The sequence below is a fragment of the Poecilia latipinna genome, unplaced genomic scaffold (assembly GCF_001443285.1).
Source record: "Poecilia latipinna isolate Pla-1442-1.1 unplaced genomic scaffold, P_latipinna-1.0 Scaffold487, whole genome shotgun sequence".
NCBI lineage: Eukaryota > Metazoa > Chordata > Actinopteri > Cyprinodontiformes > Poeciliidae > Poecilia > Poecilia latipinna.
This window is the reverse complement of record NW_015113103.1, coordinates 297,451-315,872: the sequence shown is the minus strand read 5'-3', so window position 1 is coordinate 315,872 and position 18,422 is coordinate 297,451. Positions and strand designations below refer to the sequence as shown.

At 35.0% G+C, this 18,422-nt stretch overlaps 1 protein-coding gene across 1 annotated transcript in view; it reads left to right on the top strand.

Moving 5' to 3' along the window:
- Positions 1-18,422, top strand: part of igsf21a (immunoglobin superfamily, member 21a) — a 91,728-nt gene that overhangs the window by 20,260 nt on the left and 53,046 nt on the right. Inside the window, exon 2 of the mRNA XM_015039818.1 lies at positions 1,023-1,141. Within this exon, the coding sequence (XP_014895304.1) occupies positions 1,023-1,141 (119 nt within the window). The remainder of the gene's footprint in view (positions 1-1,022; positions 1,142-18,422) is intronic.

Here is an 18,422-nt window from a genome sequence, read left to right as displayed (position 1 = left end):
GAATACCTGGAATATGAAGTGATGAAAACTTTTCATTACAAAGATATTGCAAAACGATGACCTCGCCGGGTCAAAAAGGACCCACTTACGCATCAGAGGGTTAAGAAAACTTAAGTCCTTCACTGTTTGTAGTAAGATGCTGCACATAATCTCCTCTGCCAGCTTCTGTGGGGTAGAAGCATCAGCAGCAGTGACTTAAAAAGAGATAAACAATCAGACACGAAAATGTGTTGTAGGGATTTTTCTGGACCCTCTGGAGATTATTTTGCAAAGAACAATTCTTCATAGAATAAATAACAACTCTAAGCATCCTCTTCAAAACATACAACAACCAAGTGTCTTCAAAATCTTTATCAGGTCAACTGTAGTATTGACGGCTGCAGAAGATCCTTCTTGCCCACAGCCATCAATCACATCTACAACTACTTTTTCAGTAAATTTTAGACAGTATGAATTACAACATTTTATTTCTCTTTAGGATTTATCTAGTCTCTTAATCCCACATATTCATATAATGTTTGCCGAAATTAAACTCTATAATGTTTTTGCTTAACTAAAGCTGCATTTTTAGTTGTATAAATGTTTTAGCCCTTTGTGTCTAAAGGTATTTTCATTACAAACAAAATAAACAAAGATATTTAAAGATATTTATTTGACATTATAAGGAGGAACTTTGTCTTGCTGGACAACACAAAGTTTCCTGAGTCCTTGGTAGACAAAATTGCATTCTTATAACAATCACATTTTTATTTTTATTTTTTGCAGTTTTTTATGTGTTTTTAAACACAAAAATCCTTACCACATAGAAATATGAAAGTGAAATAAATGAACTCTACTGGGTACTAGGCTGTCAGACTAACCTATTTCTTGTTTTCTTTTCTCGTTGTTTTGTGCTATTTTAAAGCATTTTGTTGTGTTGTATTTATGAATATTTATCTACTTAACCCAACACGCAAATGCTTGTCTTTCTCTTTTATTACTGGATTTGCACCTATTCATAGAGTTTCTCTTGTGTTTTACAGGCTCCCAGAGGTACGGATCTCAGACAATGGGCCTTATGAATGCCATGTGGGCATCTATGACCGGGCAACAAGGGAGAAGGTTGTCCTGGCTTCAGGAAATGTTTTTCTTACAGTTATGTGTGAGTAACATTATTGCATTGACTACTATATGTTTCAGAAATCCTTCTTGCCTCAAGGAGAAATATATATTTCAAAACAGAATAGTTGGGTGGAACATTGAATTTATGTAGAGGGACTTTTCAAAGCCAACAGGTCCAACAGTACAACAAAGATGGAAGTGAGAGCCCAAAGGTAGGGAAAAAAAAGAAAAAAAAAAAAACTTTTTTCACTCGTGACATTTTAAATTTTTACATGAGGGTAAAAACTGTTTGGTGTTCATGGTGGTACGTATGTGCACCAACAGTATAGATTTTGATTTAAAAACAAAAATTGTAAATGTTTGCTAACCAAATTTGCATGAATGGTTAGCTTAAACATGTCTGAATTCTGTAAAATAGAGCAAGCAGTAGGTGTTTTTTTTTAATTTTTATTTTAGTGTCTTAGGAAAACATTAGCTTGCCATCATCAATGTGTGAATGTGTGTGTGAATGAGAATGACTGATTTAATTATAAAACATCTTCGAGTGTGCTAAAACAGCGCTATGTGTGATGTCATTTCATTTCAAAAGATGTTCCAAGTAAACTGATGTTTTTTTTTTTTTTTTTTTTTTTTTTTTAGAAAGGAATTAATGTTCCTACAGCTAGCAGGTGAACAAAATATATCACGTTTGCCGCATATGTTTTATCCAGAGGTTATTTTTAGAATGATGTTTTATTGTTCCTTCCATAGTTTGGCTTCTGTTTGTTTTGCCAGTATTTCCTGCATAACATAGAAAATATGAAGTTATTTTGTTGATAATTTTATATAAACTAAAAGAAAAACTGCTCATGTTGATATCAATGTGAAGATCAATATGAAGTTTCAGACAAATAATTGATTTCTTTTTAAAATCAGCTCAAAAGTAAAGAAATAGAAAAAAACAGCTGGAACAAAGAAATCAATCCCACTTTGACATTATTTAGCTACGGCTTTTTTTATTTCTGTTCATAATCTCTTGGTCTGCATAGTCAGACACTGAAGACACCTTTGTTGCTCTGCGTTTTACTATTGCTTAAACCTCACACATTTTTTCCATATCCCCCCCATTTTGCTGTTGACATTATTAATTATAATAATTCTATAATTAACTACAATCAAGAGAGGACATTTTTGCCTGTTGCTCAGTCTTGAATGTAATTATTGTATTTTAGTCTCCCTAGTGACAGCTTTTTGGTTTGGCTGATGTATCAATTCCAGCTACAAAAAAAATGGCTAATCTCCATTTGGTCTTTTGGCTCATTAGCATTTTTTTTTAGCTGGAACACAGGAGAGAAACAACATGTCATAATATCACCTCATTATCACATTTTGTGACCCTGAAAACTGGTTAATACTTCATGGTCTTCTTTTAAAGTATGCATAAATTTCTCTTTAAATAACTCGTTGCCTTTATACTTGTATTTTTTTTTTATTACCATTCCAGAGTCTTTGTTTTACACTCTCCTGTTATCAATGAAAGGAGATTTACTCAGTTGTTTCTTGTTTCAGTTCTGGGTGGGTTGAAGTGAATGATGTGGTCCTGTGATAGCTGTAGCGCCCTATCTCAGCTGGGTCCTAAATCACCACAGAGAGAAAGAAGAATGGCTTCTGGCATTGTGGCTAATTGCAGTCTAAACTGAAACAGAATTATTCATAACATATTAGTGTGTCAAGTTCAGTGGGAAGTAAAGAGAAAAGTTGAGCAGTGAAAAAGAGAATATTAGAGGAACAAAGTTAATTAATAGGAAACAGTACACAGAGAGTATTTTAATTTTTAAAGGATTTCACAAATAAAAAATTATCATTTTAATGAATCCCCTGCCAAGACTTCCAATCAGCCAACATTAAAACATAAAAAAACATGAACTTTGGTACATCAGCTGGTGTCCTTCACCTTGAAAAGTTTTAAAAGTCATACATTGTTTTTCCCCTTCTATTTTTAAATTATATTGGTAAATGCCATTAGGTCTTATGGTACAAAGATACTAAAAGTATATTTAGTAATACCAGAATTGTATATCAGAGGAAAGACTGATACACAGTGATGGACAGAATCTTTGTTAAATGACTGAATTTAGCTGGACAGGATGAATGGAGTAGAGACATGTCACAGTGTGGTTTGACCATTTGACCTTCGTCCTATTTGCAGTTGCAAGAAAATGAATATTTATGTATAGCAGAAAACTGACGTTCTGTTTGTGTGCATGTACATGTGTCTCGGTTATCTTAACTGATTTCCAATTGTTTTGACCTTTTCACCTGGTATTCCTAAGAGACATGCTCATAATTTAAAATGTAAATTCCTTTCTTCAGCAAGAAGAATAAATGTTTCATAGCTGTTTTTTTAAAATAATTTTTAAGAAAAGCAAAAGCAAATATTTATCTGAAAAATATTTCTAATAAACTCAGAGTTTGCCTACAGTTATAACAGAAAAGTCATTTTCAATCCCTATGAAGCCAGGACCATAATTTTAGCCTCTAGCAGCAGGAAAAAAAAAAAAAAAAAAATTTTTTCCCTTTTTGGGTGGTAAAGATCCGGTCATTATTTGTCATTACTTGATGTGATTCCTTTATGATGCTACAGAGATTAAGATGAAAGGTTATTTATCCCCACAGAAGTGGCAGTGACCTTGGGAAGCCAGTACCTGCTTGAATTGTGTTCTGTCTGAGGCACCTTAGCCTGTTATTGTCTGTATTAAATGGCTGTTTGCTTGTGACTTGTCAGCTTGATAAAGAAGATCTTAATAGCCATGTTTTTAAACATCTTGTCACGTAAGTGTAGAAATTCTTTCATCTAACCTTTTGTGAAGCGTGAGGAGTTAATTTAAAGGATGCCTTTCAGTAGGTGGCAGGGTTGTTACTTACATCCTCCAGATACAGAGATGAGCACTAAGGTGTAGACAGACTTAATTGCCTTCTCGTCCTGTGTAACTCAGATTTGCTAACATAATGGATCTACATCTTTAATTAAACGCTATGTACATTTAGTTCCATGTTTAGAAATGGATGGGAATAGTGACAAATGGATGAAGCCCTTAGATAATAGTAGCTGTAAACTGTTTTTTTGTTCACAAAAAGAAAGAATGTATGGAGTGATAATGACGAACTACTGTATGTGCCATTTGTGTACAGAGTTATTTTTTTAAATTTAATTTAGTTGGCCTACTTTTTGCTTTTGACTTTTTTAGGAAGTGTTATTATCCCACACAACAAAGTTTGTCTTCCTCAGTGTGATTGGTATCTGTTTTCCTAGTTAAATGTCCTTTTTTGACTAACTACTTAATATCTTAAAACAGCTATGCACATAATCCTTAAATGTGTAATCAAGCCTGCTGTTCTTTTAACAGCATTGTTAAGGCATTTCAGAAGTTATTTTAAGTTATCTTCAGCTGCGCCATGTCTGGGTTAAGAATTTTACTTTGTAGGCTTTTACTTGAAAAGTGACAGGAACAACTTGCAAGTTTTTCCATTGTCACTTAAAACTTCCATTCTTTAGCCACATTTGTCTTGGCTCCTAATATGTAACAAATGATACTTGAATAGTTGAGCAATGTTTTTTTTTTTTTTTTTTTTCGGGGTGTGTTCAACACGCTTTTCTTGTGGCAAACGCATAAATTTAATCTGATTATAGGTGCGATTGGGAATAGTGTAACAAGTTTTGGAGCTTTTCAGAAATGCGTGTAAGTGCGGGATAATAGAAAAAGTCAAAAATATCAAGCTTACATAAAATGAAAAACATTTATTTATACAATATACCTCACTACATTAGATTAACTACCACAATTAAGCAGTTTACATCAACTGTAACACCACTGCCAGAGATGAGGTGAACAGAGCATTATGCCATGTTTTGCTTCTTGCCTTCACCAGTGTTAGGCGTTGCTGCTGATTAAGAGCAATTCAGGATTCACCAAAATTATCTTGTCTCTGGATCCACTAAGAGAAAAAAAAAAGAATGGAATCAATTCACAGAACAGATGAATTATTAAAGGTCTGTCTTGAACTAAACTCTGGGGTAATAACTGAAACAAAAACAAATAACCCATGGGCTTCCTCAAGGATACCCAACATTGACCTGTTAGGAAGTGCATCTCTTATTCCCTGTAAAATATATTTTTTTAAACCAGTATGTCATCCTGTTATCATTTTGCCTGCATATTTCTGTTTCCCCTTTAGTTGGTGTTACTTTTTCTCAAAACCCACTGAAGCACAAGATCTTCTATTAATGTAGCAGCTACATTTTAAACCTTCATCTGTCAAACTGTGAAATCTGTTGGTGCTATCTTACTTCTAATTAGCTTCGACTGGGTTGTGGCATAAACTCTAAAATCGTATTTGGAGTCATACTGTATCTCATTTGAGGCCGCATTAATGACGAGCCATTTTTACCCTGTAGCTCATTCAGTGCCTCATTCAGTTGACATTCACCAGGCGCTTATCAGCAGGGTAGCCAGTGCATGCCAAGGCTGTAGCCTCATGAGTAAGCCTGTTTTCATACCCAGAGATTTAACATTGCAAACAAAACACACGCATCAGATGGCTGCTTCTCAGATTCTGGCTCCTAAAAAACCTCGAAGGAAAGAAATTGGCCTGATACAGTGTTCATCAGCTGAGATTATTTTACTTGAATTAAAAAGAAAGAAAAAAAAAGCAATGTTGGCTAATGTGTAACATTAATTTTGATAACTAATTATTTTCATTTTCTTTTTGCGCCCCCTTAATTGCATGACGTTGGCTTCAAGGTACGTTCAAGATTCCAGTAACGGCAGAGCTATGCATAATGCCACATAAAGACAGGAGCGTTATCAAACACTGGTCAAGTCAATGTTGATGTTGCCAAATAGTCAGCTAAAATTAGAATAGTGTTTTGACTGAAAATCCAAAGAAATGTAGCATGCATGCTATATCAAAATGTTGCCCAAAAAACAGAGGGTTATGTCTTCAAATGGTTCCAGAAGTCTTTATTCCATCGCATGGGAATCACCATGATACAGCTCTTTTTGTTTTCTTCAGTTTTGTTCCTACACCAACATATATATTTTGTATTTCACATTTCATGCTGAACATGTTGCCCCCCATAGTCTCCCTGTGGTTTATCTGTAAGCTTTGAAGTGTGAGCTTCATTTTCCTCCTTCCTCCTCACTAAAAGATGTCTTCATCACTTCCTGCACTCTGTTTGCCACCAAGGTCCCTCCTTTTGTGTGTGGATGACAGACGAGACAACAGAGGAAAAGCAGCTTTGACTCTCTGGAGACAAACCGCTGATTGTTTTTCTGTGTTTTACTTAACTATCACCTTGCATGATAATTCTAATTTTCTGACCCAATAATTTTGTTTCAGGCTAGATTAAAATATATACTTTTTTTTTTTGACAAATTTGTCAAATGTTACCCGTCTTATCAGTTTCTTTTGAATTTTCTACAGAAGGCTTAGAGTTTTTTTTTTTTTTAATATGAACATCATTAAATGAAAAGGTCAATTTTTGCAAGAAGCAAGAGGGTGAAATTAATGCATTGTCAGCTATGATATAATTACTAATCAGTATGATGAGTGTAATTTATTTCTCATCTCGTCCAAATGTGACAGATATTTTTTTTTTTGTTAGATCAAGGTAACAGAAGGTTTTGTTTTATGATTAATTCAGTTAAAAGTTTCATTTTATAGCATAAATAGAAATACTGACTATTTGTATATACATGCCTTAGAGACTATCCCCATGGTATCAATTTGTTTTGTTCAAAGTAAACTGGGTGAATATCTAAAGAGCGGTTTCCTCTTAATCCTACTTCTTTGAAATCAAAATGTCAGTTATTTAAGCTGCATGCCCAACTTTCAGTATGTAGAAAATTATGTTATTGGTAAAATTTACCAGTATAAAATATCGTTAAAGAAATAATGTCCGTCATGTATAATGTTAAGTTTAGACCTGAAGAAAAGACATGTTAATGTAATTTAGTTTGAGTATGCTTTCTGTGCTGCTGTGACCCTTTAGTTTGGTGTGTCTGAAAGTTGACAGTCATCTTTGCTCCTGCACAAAGGAATATGAGACAGGCGATAAATTTAAGGGGAAAGAGAAAATTCAGGTTTAGGAGCTCCAGAAAGCAGCTTCTGGGTATGGAACAAATCGATTTTTCCCCAGTGTACCCATTTTTTGAAACTTGAATTGAAATAAGAGCAGGAGGAGCTGAAGGGGAACTGGAAAGAGGAAATATTATTTTAGGGCTCTCATATCTGCTTTGGCCTTTTTTTTTAATTTATTATATTGTATTGTATTATATTACATTATATTGTTGTGAAAAGCTATTTGCCTTCATACAGATTTTTTTCTGTTTTTGCTTTTTTGACACATAAATGGTCTTAATTTATATAAATTTACTAATCATTTACTAGACAGCTTACTAGACATGCAACCTTCCAAAGCTCTATAGACAATAGCCAAATAAACCTAATTACCTCACAAATGTGCATGGATTGAGATGCTGATGCGTAACTTGGGGCTAAGTGCCTTGCCCAGGGGCACATTGATGTATGACATGGAGCAGGATGAAGCTGGAATCATGGCTGGGATAAAGTACAGGAATATATCTGCCGAATATTGGCAGGAGGTCCCATGTTTAAAGTGGGAGGCTCTATTTATGGGTTTGATAATGACGAAGCTAAGATCTTGTAAGATTTCCAAACCTAGATGAATAATATGCAAGTTAAGGGGACGGGGGGAACCTTTTATATGCATGTCTGTACAAAGACAGACACAAAGACGAGCTTAGAAAAATTCTCTCAACTGCCTGGCAAGTATTTAGAAGAGAACCTAAATGTTGAATTTTGCAGGAAAAAGGAGGGCAAGTAATGAAACGTAAGCCTCTTTTATAAACAAAAACACTGCAGGAGTGGAAAATCAAATGCAGAGAAGGAAAAGATACATTCAAACAGAAATGAAAAAAAAAAAACTATCTCACATAGAAAAGCTAAATTGGTATCCTAAATAGCTGTAGGAGAAGAAAAAACAACAAAAGAAATGAGGACTTAACAATTAGACAACGGATTGGAAAAGCTGAGAGAATACTTGTAGTAAACACGAAGATGAACATGAAACTCACACTAACAGATTTATCGACAACAGGAAACAACAATGATTACCAAGAAACAAAATGTTTCCTACAAGAAAATCAACCTCATGTAAACAAAAATACCCTTCACTGAAGGACTTTAATAATGATCTTACTCTCTTTTGACCTCAACATTAAACTGTTATACAAAATTCAACAATAAATAAATCTTCTATTTTGATCTTGTCTTGGCCAGAGCCTTCTGAGTTTCTTATTTGCGTGTTCAGATTCTCAACGGGTATTCTGGCTTCCTCCCATAGTCCATAAAAATTAATGTTTGGTTAATTGGTCACTCTAAGGCATTCTTTGGTGTAAGTGTGCATGACTATGGTCGTTTGTACCCTGCAACTCACCCAAGGACTACTGGTTGGTTGTAGTTCCCATAACAACCCTACAAGAGTTTACAGGAATCGAAAATGTTATTTATCCCATTGGTAATTCTGGATTTGAATGTTTGGAGTCAATGTATGTCATTGTTGTGTTTTACAGACTTTTGAGCCTTAATGGTTGTCGCCATTAATTAGCACATTAGACACCGCTTTAGTATAAGGTGCTGTACATTTCCAAGATTGTTTTTATCATGTTATGTTTTGTAAAACCTTTTGTATAAATGGAATAAGTATATAAAAACCCTTTTGCGTTTCTTACACATCTTCTAGAATTTTATGTAGTCTAGGTGTTGTTTCTGTATGATGTCCCAGCATGACTTGATTATCTTGAAATCTATGTGGAGACCATCTGTCTACCCATCTATCTGCTATAAGTCTCAATGTTTCCCATTTTTTGTTACAAAGTATAATTCCTTGTTGCTGCAAAAGTACTTTTGGGGTAGGATGCTGTGCAGTGAATCTGGGCCTGATCAAAATCCTCGCTGATGAGTGTATGTGATGGAACTCAATCTAGCATGGCCAAAATCTTTTTTACCCCACTAGTGTGGCACTAAGTGTTCCTAAGATGGTTTCAAAATCCAGGACACCTATCCAAGGTCCATATACTTGCAGCAGCTTTGCTTCAAAGAAAACTGTAACACCACACACAGCAATTCATCTTCTATCACTCCTGCACAGTTTGTATAGAAGCTGCAGTTTGTCTATTTCAAAAATATATCCACGTACCAAGAAACAGTTAAAGGCAAATTCCTGGACAAATTCACTTTGTGTGTTCAAACACACACACACACGCACACGCACACATTCTGATACAAAATGTTCTCACCATAGTAAAGCTTTGTTTGAATAGAGAATAAAAATTACAAAAGCTCATGTGCCAGCGTGACTGATGGAGCTGATGCAACACCTGCCAATTTCGAGCCCACATTTAGCAGCTTGGTCGGTGTTCATTACAGACCCTGCTGGCAAAATATTTGCTCTGGCATAGGTGGAGGTGGGCAGGTGTTGCCTAGATGGGACATAAAAATGTGTTCTCCTGTTCCAAACGTTAGGTCTCTGCCCACTAAACACGTTCAGAGCCGTCATGATTAACATGATCAATAAGACAGCTAATTTATGTTTGACCTATGAAAATTAAGAAAAAAGAAATATCTTTGAGGGATTTTGTGAGAAAAATATTGAGGATTAAACAGAAGCAAACCAAAGACAAGAAAGGTTAAATCTGACACATGTGGACTGTGTCAAATTTAGTTAGTCCACAACCAGATCTGATGTGGACTAACTGATACAGAGCAGCTTATCACACATCATTAAGAGGACAAGGGCACAAGATGCTAAAACGTTGATTCAATAACGTATATAAAAATTCATATACTATATATTACACTGAACATTTTATTGTGTTAATATTACATTATGCAGATTAATCAAACTACTATTTTTAGAAGTAACCCTCTCAGTTCATAATGCACGTTATGAGCTGGACACATAACATGCTATGAACTACAGGGACACACAGGGTGTGACAAACAACAGCAACTGCTGAAGGTTTCCGTGACAGCAGCAGACAGCAACCCAAGTTGAACATTTTTCAAGTTTCTTGTGTTGCGTCGCTAACCTAAGTGTGCATGTCTACATGCCGGTCGCTTGGCTGGATGAGTACAAGTGACTGTTGTCTTATTTCACAAGTGCCATAAAAAATTAATGCTAAATTAACTTTTAAAACAAACTGACTTCCTTTAAATTGAATATAAAAACCTAGAAAACTGAGAATTTTCAGACATGCTTGGTGTTAGACAATAAAATATATTCTTAAACACATTTGATAACGTGCACCCTTCTGTGTTTTTTTTTTATATATGGGCTATAGGTGCAGTTGCCCATACAGTTGGGCATATGAATGCTAGGACAGCTGCTTCATGTATTCAAATTTTCATTTTATGCATAATGTTTGGTAGAAGACAAGACAGGAGGTGGTGAATACAATGTAAAATATTTTTTGGTTCAAAATCAAAATTCATGCTTTTTAAGTATGCAAGATGTAATCTCTGATATGGTACTGAATATCTTAAAATCTCCTGCAGCCATGATCTTTCCCTGGCAACACGGTGTTCACAGGAGTTTTGAAAAGCCTAAAAGCTAAATATAAGATTTTCCTTGTTAGGTTTTGAAAATCTATTTATTTCAGAGATAATTTTATTGCTCAAGTTATACTGAAGTGTACTTTATAACAAGGATTAGACACTTGAAATACACTGAACAGGACATTTTTTGAAAACTGAAAAAACAATGAACAGCTTTGACTTGCTCATTAAGTTGTAAAAAAAAAAATAAAAATAAAGTCTTTCAGAGCGTGTCCATGCCTGCTCCTTATCTCTTTTAGTAATATTTATGAAACTGACTTAACTCAAAGCCATTTAATTTATTACCTAAAGTCATTTAATCATTGATAAAATTATTAATGACAGCCTTTAACTGGAGGCCCATATGTGAACAACCAGGAACAAATACCAAATAAACAATACTGTGGGATCATTTCGGAGTGGCTGACTTTTTCAGTGTTGATCTGTGCAGAATTGGCACCTACAGCTAAGAAAGCTGAGTGTAAATAAACATGGGGGAAATTCACTCAAAAATATTCTGGCAGCTGCAGTTATGAATGGTAGAAAAGGGATACGGATGTGACAGGTTGGCAACCTAATTGCTTATGTGTTGACAAGGAATCCTGAATTGTGTTGGATTTGCATTTACGCTCTAGTATTTTATACCCACTGTAAAACAGAATGAGAAAGTGTGAGAAGATGAAAATGTTTGAATTGCACTTGGTGTCCATTGATGGTTATTAAAACCACAGAACTACAATGTCTGTGTTCATCTGAAAGGCAAGACAGGTCACTTCTTCTCTGTAACCAATTTAGTAAACACATTTTATTCCAGCTTCACTAAAACTTATTTAAGTCAGCAAGAAGTTATAGATAGTGTTATATATGGTGTCATTAGAGTTTAGGAAGTTGAGCAAAAATGTAAGTGTATGAAAAAGATGGTAGGTGTTTCCACAAAACCCTAAAAGAGGCCCACCCGTCCACTGGAGAGTTTGAGGTTTTGCTTACATAATGTTGATGGTGCATCTTGTACATATTCAGTGAATTCCTGGGATTGAAGCCGTCTCACAGTGGATATCTAGTGTAAATATTTTCAATTATAACAAACACATGCTTAAAGGAAAATTTTATGAAATTATTTACAAAATAGAAAAACATGCATAAAACATAATGCTTAAAAATTAGACATATATTTCCCCTAATTATTACACCAGATAGTGGATACATATAGATATACAGTTCAACATTTTTTTGTTCCAAACTTTTTGACATCTGAAATGTGACTGTGATGTGACAAACTGGTTTAACTTCATCACATAAAAGCACATTTCCCAAATGCAAGAATTTTCCGAACATGGACTATTTACTTAAATTGCGGGGATGATTATAATTTAATGAAGAAGACCGGGGATGAGTGACATTTAAATGTGGCACTGCAGATGTCAGAGGTTCCAAACACGAGCTTAGGGAGTCAAGTTTATGCCTTATTAATTAGAGTGCCAAGTTAACAAGTTCGTTCCACAGTTTCATGTGCACATTTACTGGAGTCACACGCTGCTTAAAAACTCTGAAGGGCCAATACAGCATATTGGAATTCAGAAGAGATGTGCATGCAATAACAAATGGAATTATAGTTATAGCTATCATGTGTGATTTTGTGCAGAGTGGTGCTACATAACACCCTCAACCTCTTTCACCAGTACTGTAACAGTAACTTTTACTTAGATAGCTGTTAATAATGAATTTGCTGCTGTTTACCATCGTCAGAGTTACTCTCTTTCACAACCAGCATTTTCAACAAGCTGACAATGTGTTTGTGTTGTTGGCTGAATGTTCTTGTCATGTGATCTTAAACTATAAAATGTAACGTCTCACTTTGCAGGAAAGAAGGTGACCTGCACATTTTCCATTCACAACAAACATTTATAGATTTTACATCCAAGCACGGTTTTAGCCCTATCGATGCTTTTCATTCCAACCCAACTGTCAGTCTATCTGGCCCATTTGGATAACTTTGTTTTAGATACTGGCTCTGTGGGGAGTGTAGAGGTCTTGCAGCTGGAACAATGTGGGTTTGATTCCAATTTTCTTCTCTGTCACATGTTGGTGTGGTGGTTTGAATGGTGCAAAATCCTAATGTTGGTTTTCTAAGAAGAGTTCAAAGAATAGACAATGACATAAAATCTAGATATGTTTTCCTGTGTGGTTTGTTATATTAAGCTTTTGAGATTTCTATTGCCTGCATTAGAGTAACGCATTATACTCTAATGATACTGATGATGCTAAGTCATCAATTGTAGAAAATGTATAGTCCATAACACACTGCAAAAGTTATTTTAAGAAAACTGACTTTTACACATATCTTACATTATTGAAGCTAAAAGCTGTGGCTCCCTGTCAGTTAAACCAGAATGGAAAGTAGCTACAAATATATTGCAACTTTATTTGTGCAACAGTGATTGTGTTAGTCTGATTGCCCCTGAACACACACACACACACACACACACAGAGAGAACTCTATAAATGGTTCCTTGTTCTATGTAATGAAGACTCTTTCAGCTGCCTCTTGCTGCTGGCTTTGACTTTGCCCATGAGCATATTCTCGTGTGTTCTTTGTTATTGGGACTGAATGGGTGTGAAAGAGAAACAGGCTCACAACTTGACTTACAATCATAGTTTTGCTATTTCTGTCAAGCCACAAGGACCCTCACTCTTGGTGCTGTTTTCTGCCTGTGTTTCTGCTCTGTTCATATGAAGGCCAAGACTTGTTAACTTTGTTAAACCAATGATTTTGGTTTGCAGCTCTGTCATGTTATCTTTATAAATATGTCTCCACCAACTCTTTGTCCCTGCTCTTTCATGTTTTACCTCAATAAAACAGGATATGTTTAGGTACCACTGTAAGTAAAGTTAGATAGCTGGCTGAGGCAGAAAAAAGTAAGAATATGATCTTATTTAATAATGTATGGTAGGTACAAATGGCTATTTTGGATAGATGTATGTGAACTATTTAGTTGATTTTCTTTTCATACCCTTTAGCTATATTACCAATGGCATTTTCAGCAGGCAGAGCAGCAGGTGCCATGGGTTATATTTACTAAAGGACAATACATAAGCAAGCATTATTTATCTTTGGATATGTAATTCAAGACTAAATCTCAGAGCATGCTCCTACAAGAGCCACCAAACATTAAAGTGACTTATGAACCAGAATTTTTATTTAACGTATGAGAAAGTAGATTTTATATATATAGTTTATGGCCATTTGGACCCATTATGCTTTTCTTTAAAAATGGTAAATGGTAAATGGCTTGTACTTGTATAGCAATTTTTCTAGTCCAGGAGATTCTAAAGTGCTTTGCTCTCCATTCAGTTATTCATGCACACACTCTCATGGCGATCTTGGTAAATTACATTGTAGCCACAGCTGCCCTGAGGCCATATAACAGCAACAAGGCCTCCTTACACTGGGAGCACCAGGCATGCTGACCATCACCAGCAAGCAAGTCTGGCAACCAAGGACAGAACAACTCAGACAGACAGCAACCCACCAGTTACATCGTTGCCACATTGATGAGGCAAAAGGTACTTATCAATGTGTCTTCCAAACACAAATATCCAGAAATTACTACATTTTAGCAGCTGTGCTGAAGTTGCATGTAACTAATGTAACTAGTTTTCATAATCACAGTTTTTGTTTTTTAATATGACTCTTGGATGACCATGACTTTGTTGCAGATTTATTGCTGTTTTTTCCATGGCCCATGTTTGGTAAATTTTGGCCACTGCGAACCAGGAACATCCCACAAGAGTTTGAGTTTTGGTGATGCTCTGATCCTGTCACATAACCATCACAGTGTTGCCCTTGTCAAACTTACAAATCCTTAGAATTTACCATATGTTTTGCAAAATTTTCACTTCGTGGCTTTATAGCTTCTAAATTGTGCAATAATGAGGAGATAATTCGTGTTATGTACTTTACGTATCAGTGGTCCTTATGTTTTGCATGATCAATGCAAAACATAAGGAAAGCAGAGTTTTAACTTCAACTTAATTATTCTATTTATTTGTGTACTATTTATTACATTCTGAAATGTTGCTGAAGTGTCCCAACTACTGGGTTCAAATAAGCTTTCACTTTTTAGCTAAGGACATCTGCAACTGCAGAGATTTGTACACAGCTTCTTGCTTATTATGAACTGCATTATTGTCATGTGCACAAATTTAACAGTGGTACAAATAAATTCCTAAAATAAAATTTTGTTTGAGGGAATAGTAGAGGAAAAGAATTGCAGTATTGAAGAAAGACAGTTTTACTGAATGATAGTAGAATAATAAAAACCTGATGAATGGGTTAAAATAAAAATAAAAAATCCCAATTAGAGATACCAATAAAGAGAACAATTAGAAAGAAATATGAATGAAATGATCATGCATGCCTGTTATCTATGTAATTATTTAACAAAAAATGTAAGTTCCGGTTGTCAGATTTATAGTCATAATAGCCATGCAATTAAATTAGAGCAGTTGTCAATAAACAGCTTATTCACAGCATTATTTTAAACCAGAGTTGAATTGACACAGTTCTAAAAGGCTGTGATTTTGTTTCCACGCTGAGACGGCATGCTTCAATGCCCTGCTGATTATAGGAGGGTTATTTAAAGTGTTGCGCTCTGGCTGACTGGACCAGAACCATTTCTCTGACCTTATTTTGCCATTTCTGAAATACATTTAACAAAGCCTAAGCGCAGTTAGAGACCGACTTCAAGTTAGGTCTGTCAGCAAAATGAAGCCGCAGTCTTCTGTTACATCAGTCACACAGTTAAAAGGCAATGAAACTGGATTTGCTCAATATTCCTGAAACCACATGAGATGTATTATATTTCACCCTCTGTATGGGAAAATGGTGCCCATATTTTCCTAGCAGGAGTCCAACTATTTCACTGAAGTGTGCTAATCCATTTGGATATTTTGGCTTATGTTTTCTTCATGGTGTAACATGTAACATGCAAAGAGAGAACAAGAATATTATTTGCAGAGTGGGCTGGGATATAATGTCAGGATCTTGGTGTTGCATCAGTGCTTTAAATACTGCGTCAACATGCAGAAATGTTGAAAATATGATATTGATAACAGACAAAGAAATGGGGAATCAAAATTAATATCAGAAACTCTTAAAATATCCATGCCAAATGTATGAAAACATAAGCCAGTAGATGTTTATTTAGTTTCATATTGTTTAAGTTTAAAGTAGAATGAAAAGCATGTTGCTCTACCTGGAGGAGATCTAATTTAGTGCAAAGAAATGTAAAGACCAAACAGAAAAGAAAGTTGGAAACAATCACACAATTATGTTATCAGGTAGGCTTGAAAACATAAGTGTTGGGAATCTTCATCAGATCAACTGTGGACATTTTAATGTAGAAAAGGGAGAGGATTCCATCTTAACTGATTTAGTTTCTAATAAAATACTTTGGAAAGGCCCCAAAAGATAATTTAAAGAAAAAAAAAAAAAAAAAAAAAAATCTACACAGGATGGCAGAGTGGAACAGTTATTCACACCTTAAAGCAAAAAGGTCACAAGTTCGCATTATTTTCTGACTTTGATTATTCCACCCCTGCATGTGCTGATTCTCTATGGGCACACAGGTTTCCTCCCAAAATCCAAAAAGCTCTGAGTGTATCTGCAGGGTTGTGGTCCAGAAACAAACTGGCGATCTACTCTGAGTGTACTCTTGTCTTTTCCATTGGATGCTGATAATGATAATAGACACCTGCCACCCTGTGAGTACAGAAAATGAAATGACACATTTCTCATTCTTTGAAATTTGACCTTTTGGAGAAAAGTACTACAAAAAAAATGTTATTGTGGTTTTACACAGGAACTTTGATTTTTAACCACAGGTAGACTTGCTTGATTACATATGAAACAAATATAATTAACTTGGTCAACTTAAAATTGTGCCCATTATGGGTTGTTGCATGGAGTAGTGGTAAAGTGAGAGCCTCATTGTAGGAGTCTATTAGTCCATAATGCAGCCTCTCCTGCATCTCTTTCTTTCTTGTCTTTCTGCCCATTTACTATGTGAAACACTGAATAAAGCCCACTTGTGCTACAAAATCTTTGACAAAGAAATTGCAGTTATTTGCAATGCTTACTCAATGAATATATTTCCAGTATTGCATTACAGTCAAAATCTAAAATGCCCAATTAACCATTGATGGGATATACATAATTAGTTGGTCCAGCAAGCAAATATGTAGCGGGTAATTTATTTGTAAGCTTTTAGTCATTTTAGATATAAATCTGTATCCATCAGTTTTAGAGGTTAATAACTAGGAATGTTTACCTCAATTCTGAGAATTTCGTTCAGTATGAAAAATTTCAGCCTTCCATTCCTTTCTACAAATCTTAACTGTGTAAAAGCTGTAGTTCCTACACTTCATTTGTCATCGCCTACTGGTACATAATTTATTGCCAAAGAAAAATGTTTGAAATTGTGTGCATGGCTCTAGAGAAAGTGGAAAGGTGTTGCATTTCTCAGAGGCAAGAGAGTAGCTTATAGAATGTCTGTGAGACAAAATTATGAATACAATTACTGTTCTAGGTGTACTAGATGTAATTGAAAATGACCTGCAAGTCTTAACTTAAGCTATTCATTCAATTCAGGGGGCAAAAAAAATACTCTGTTTAGTTTTTTGCTCTTTTGATGTTTTATGTTTTTGTGACCAATGTGTTTTATCAGACATGCCATGTTGGGGTTTTTCTGTTTTGATTCATACCTGAGTTGTTCCAGAGTGGAGATAAATGTCATGGTATCAATGGCAAGAATGCCCATAGAGTAAAGTTACCTAATGGATACAATTTCTGTTACCAGGTTATTTTTTTTCTAAAGTAGGCAAAAGACAAAGGCTATATTTTAAGGCAGCAATGGCAAGCATAAACTGTTCAGTGAGGTAATAATTAAATGAATCAAAATTGACCTCAGAAAATGCTGGGGTTTTTTAGGATATGAATGAATGAATAAATCTAGGAGCTTTTACAGATGATCATAATTATGTGTATGCCATCTGTCTCATTGTAGCTTGGCACAGAGTGAGTCTGTCATTTGTAAATTATGAGCCACCGACTTCCCTGTTTGTAACTCTTCCCTAAATTGTGTTGCACAATTTGGGAGTCTCACTAACAGCTGGGGACCTTTTATAAGGAACATTTATGATTTGCAACCAGATGAATAATTACAAAGGTTAGTAAAACTGTCCATTGCTTGTGAATAAATGATATTACTTAAGAAATGCAAGCTCTTTGAGTGTAGTATATGCCTTTTTTAGACAGCAAGATAGAGCTGGGATTTGTATTGTAGACCACGTCATTAATCTGAATTGGAATTTCTCTACTTTAAATTTTTTGTTTAGCTGAAACAAAACTTCCCAAAAACTCCTTAAGATACATGCTTTAATATATGAAAGAATTATTTTGTATTTAAGCTTAATTTAAAAAAGATCAGAATGCTTCCACACAACAATCTTTATTGTGCTATACAATGATTTTTTTTTCTTCTGTCAAAGCAGGAGTAGTTTGTCAAATCTTTTACCAGGATTCCACAAGAAATGACGAGACAGTTTTTTTCCTCTGTAGTTCAATGATCCTTTGATACCAAAAGAGAAAAAAAAATCACTCCATA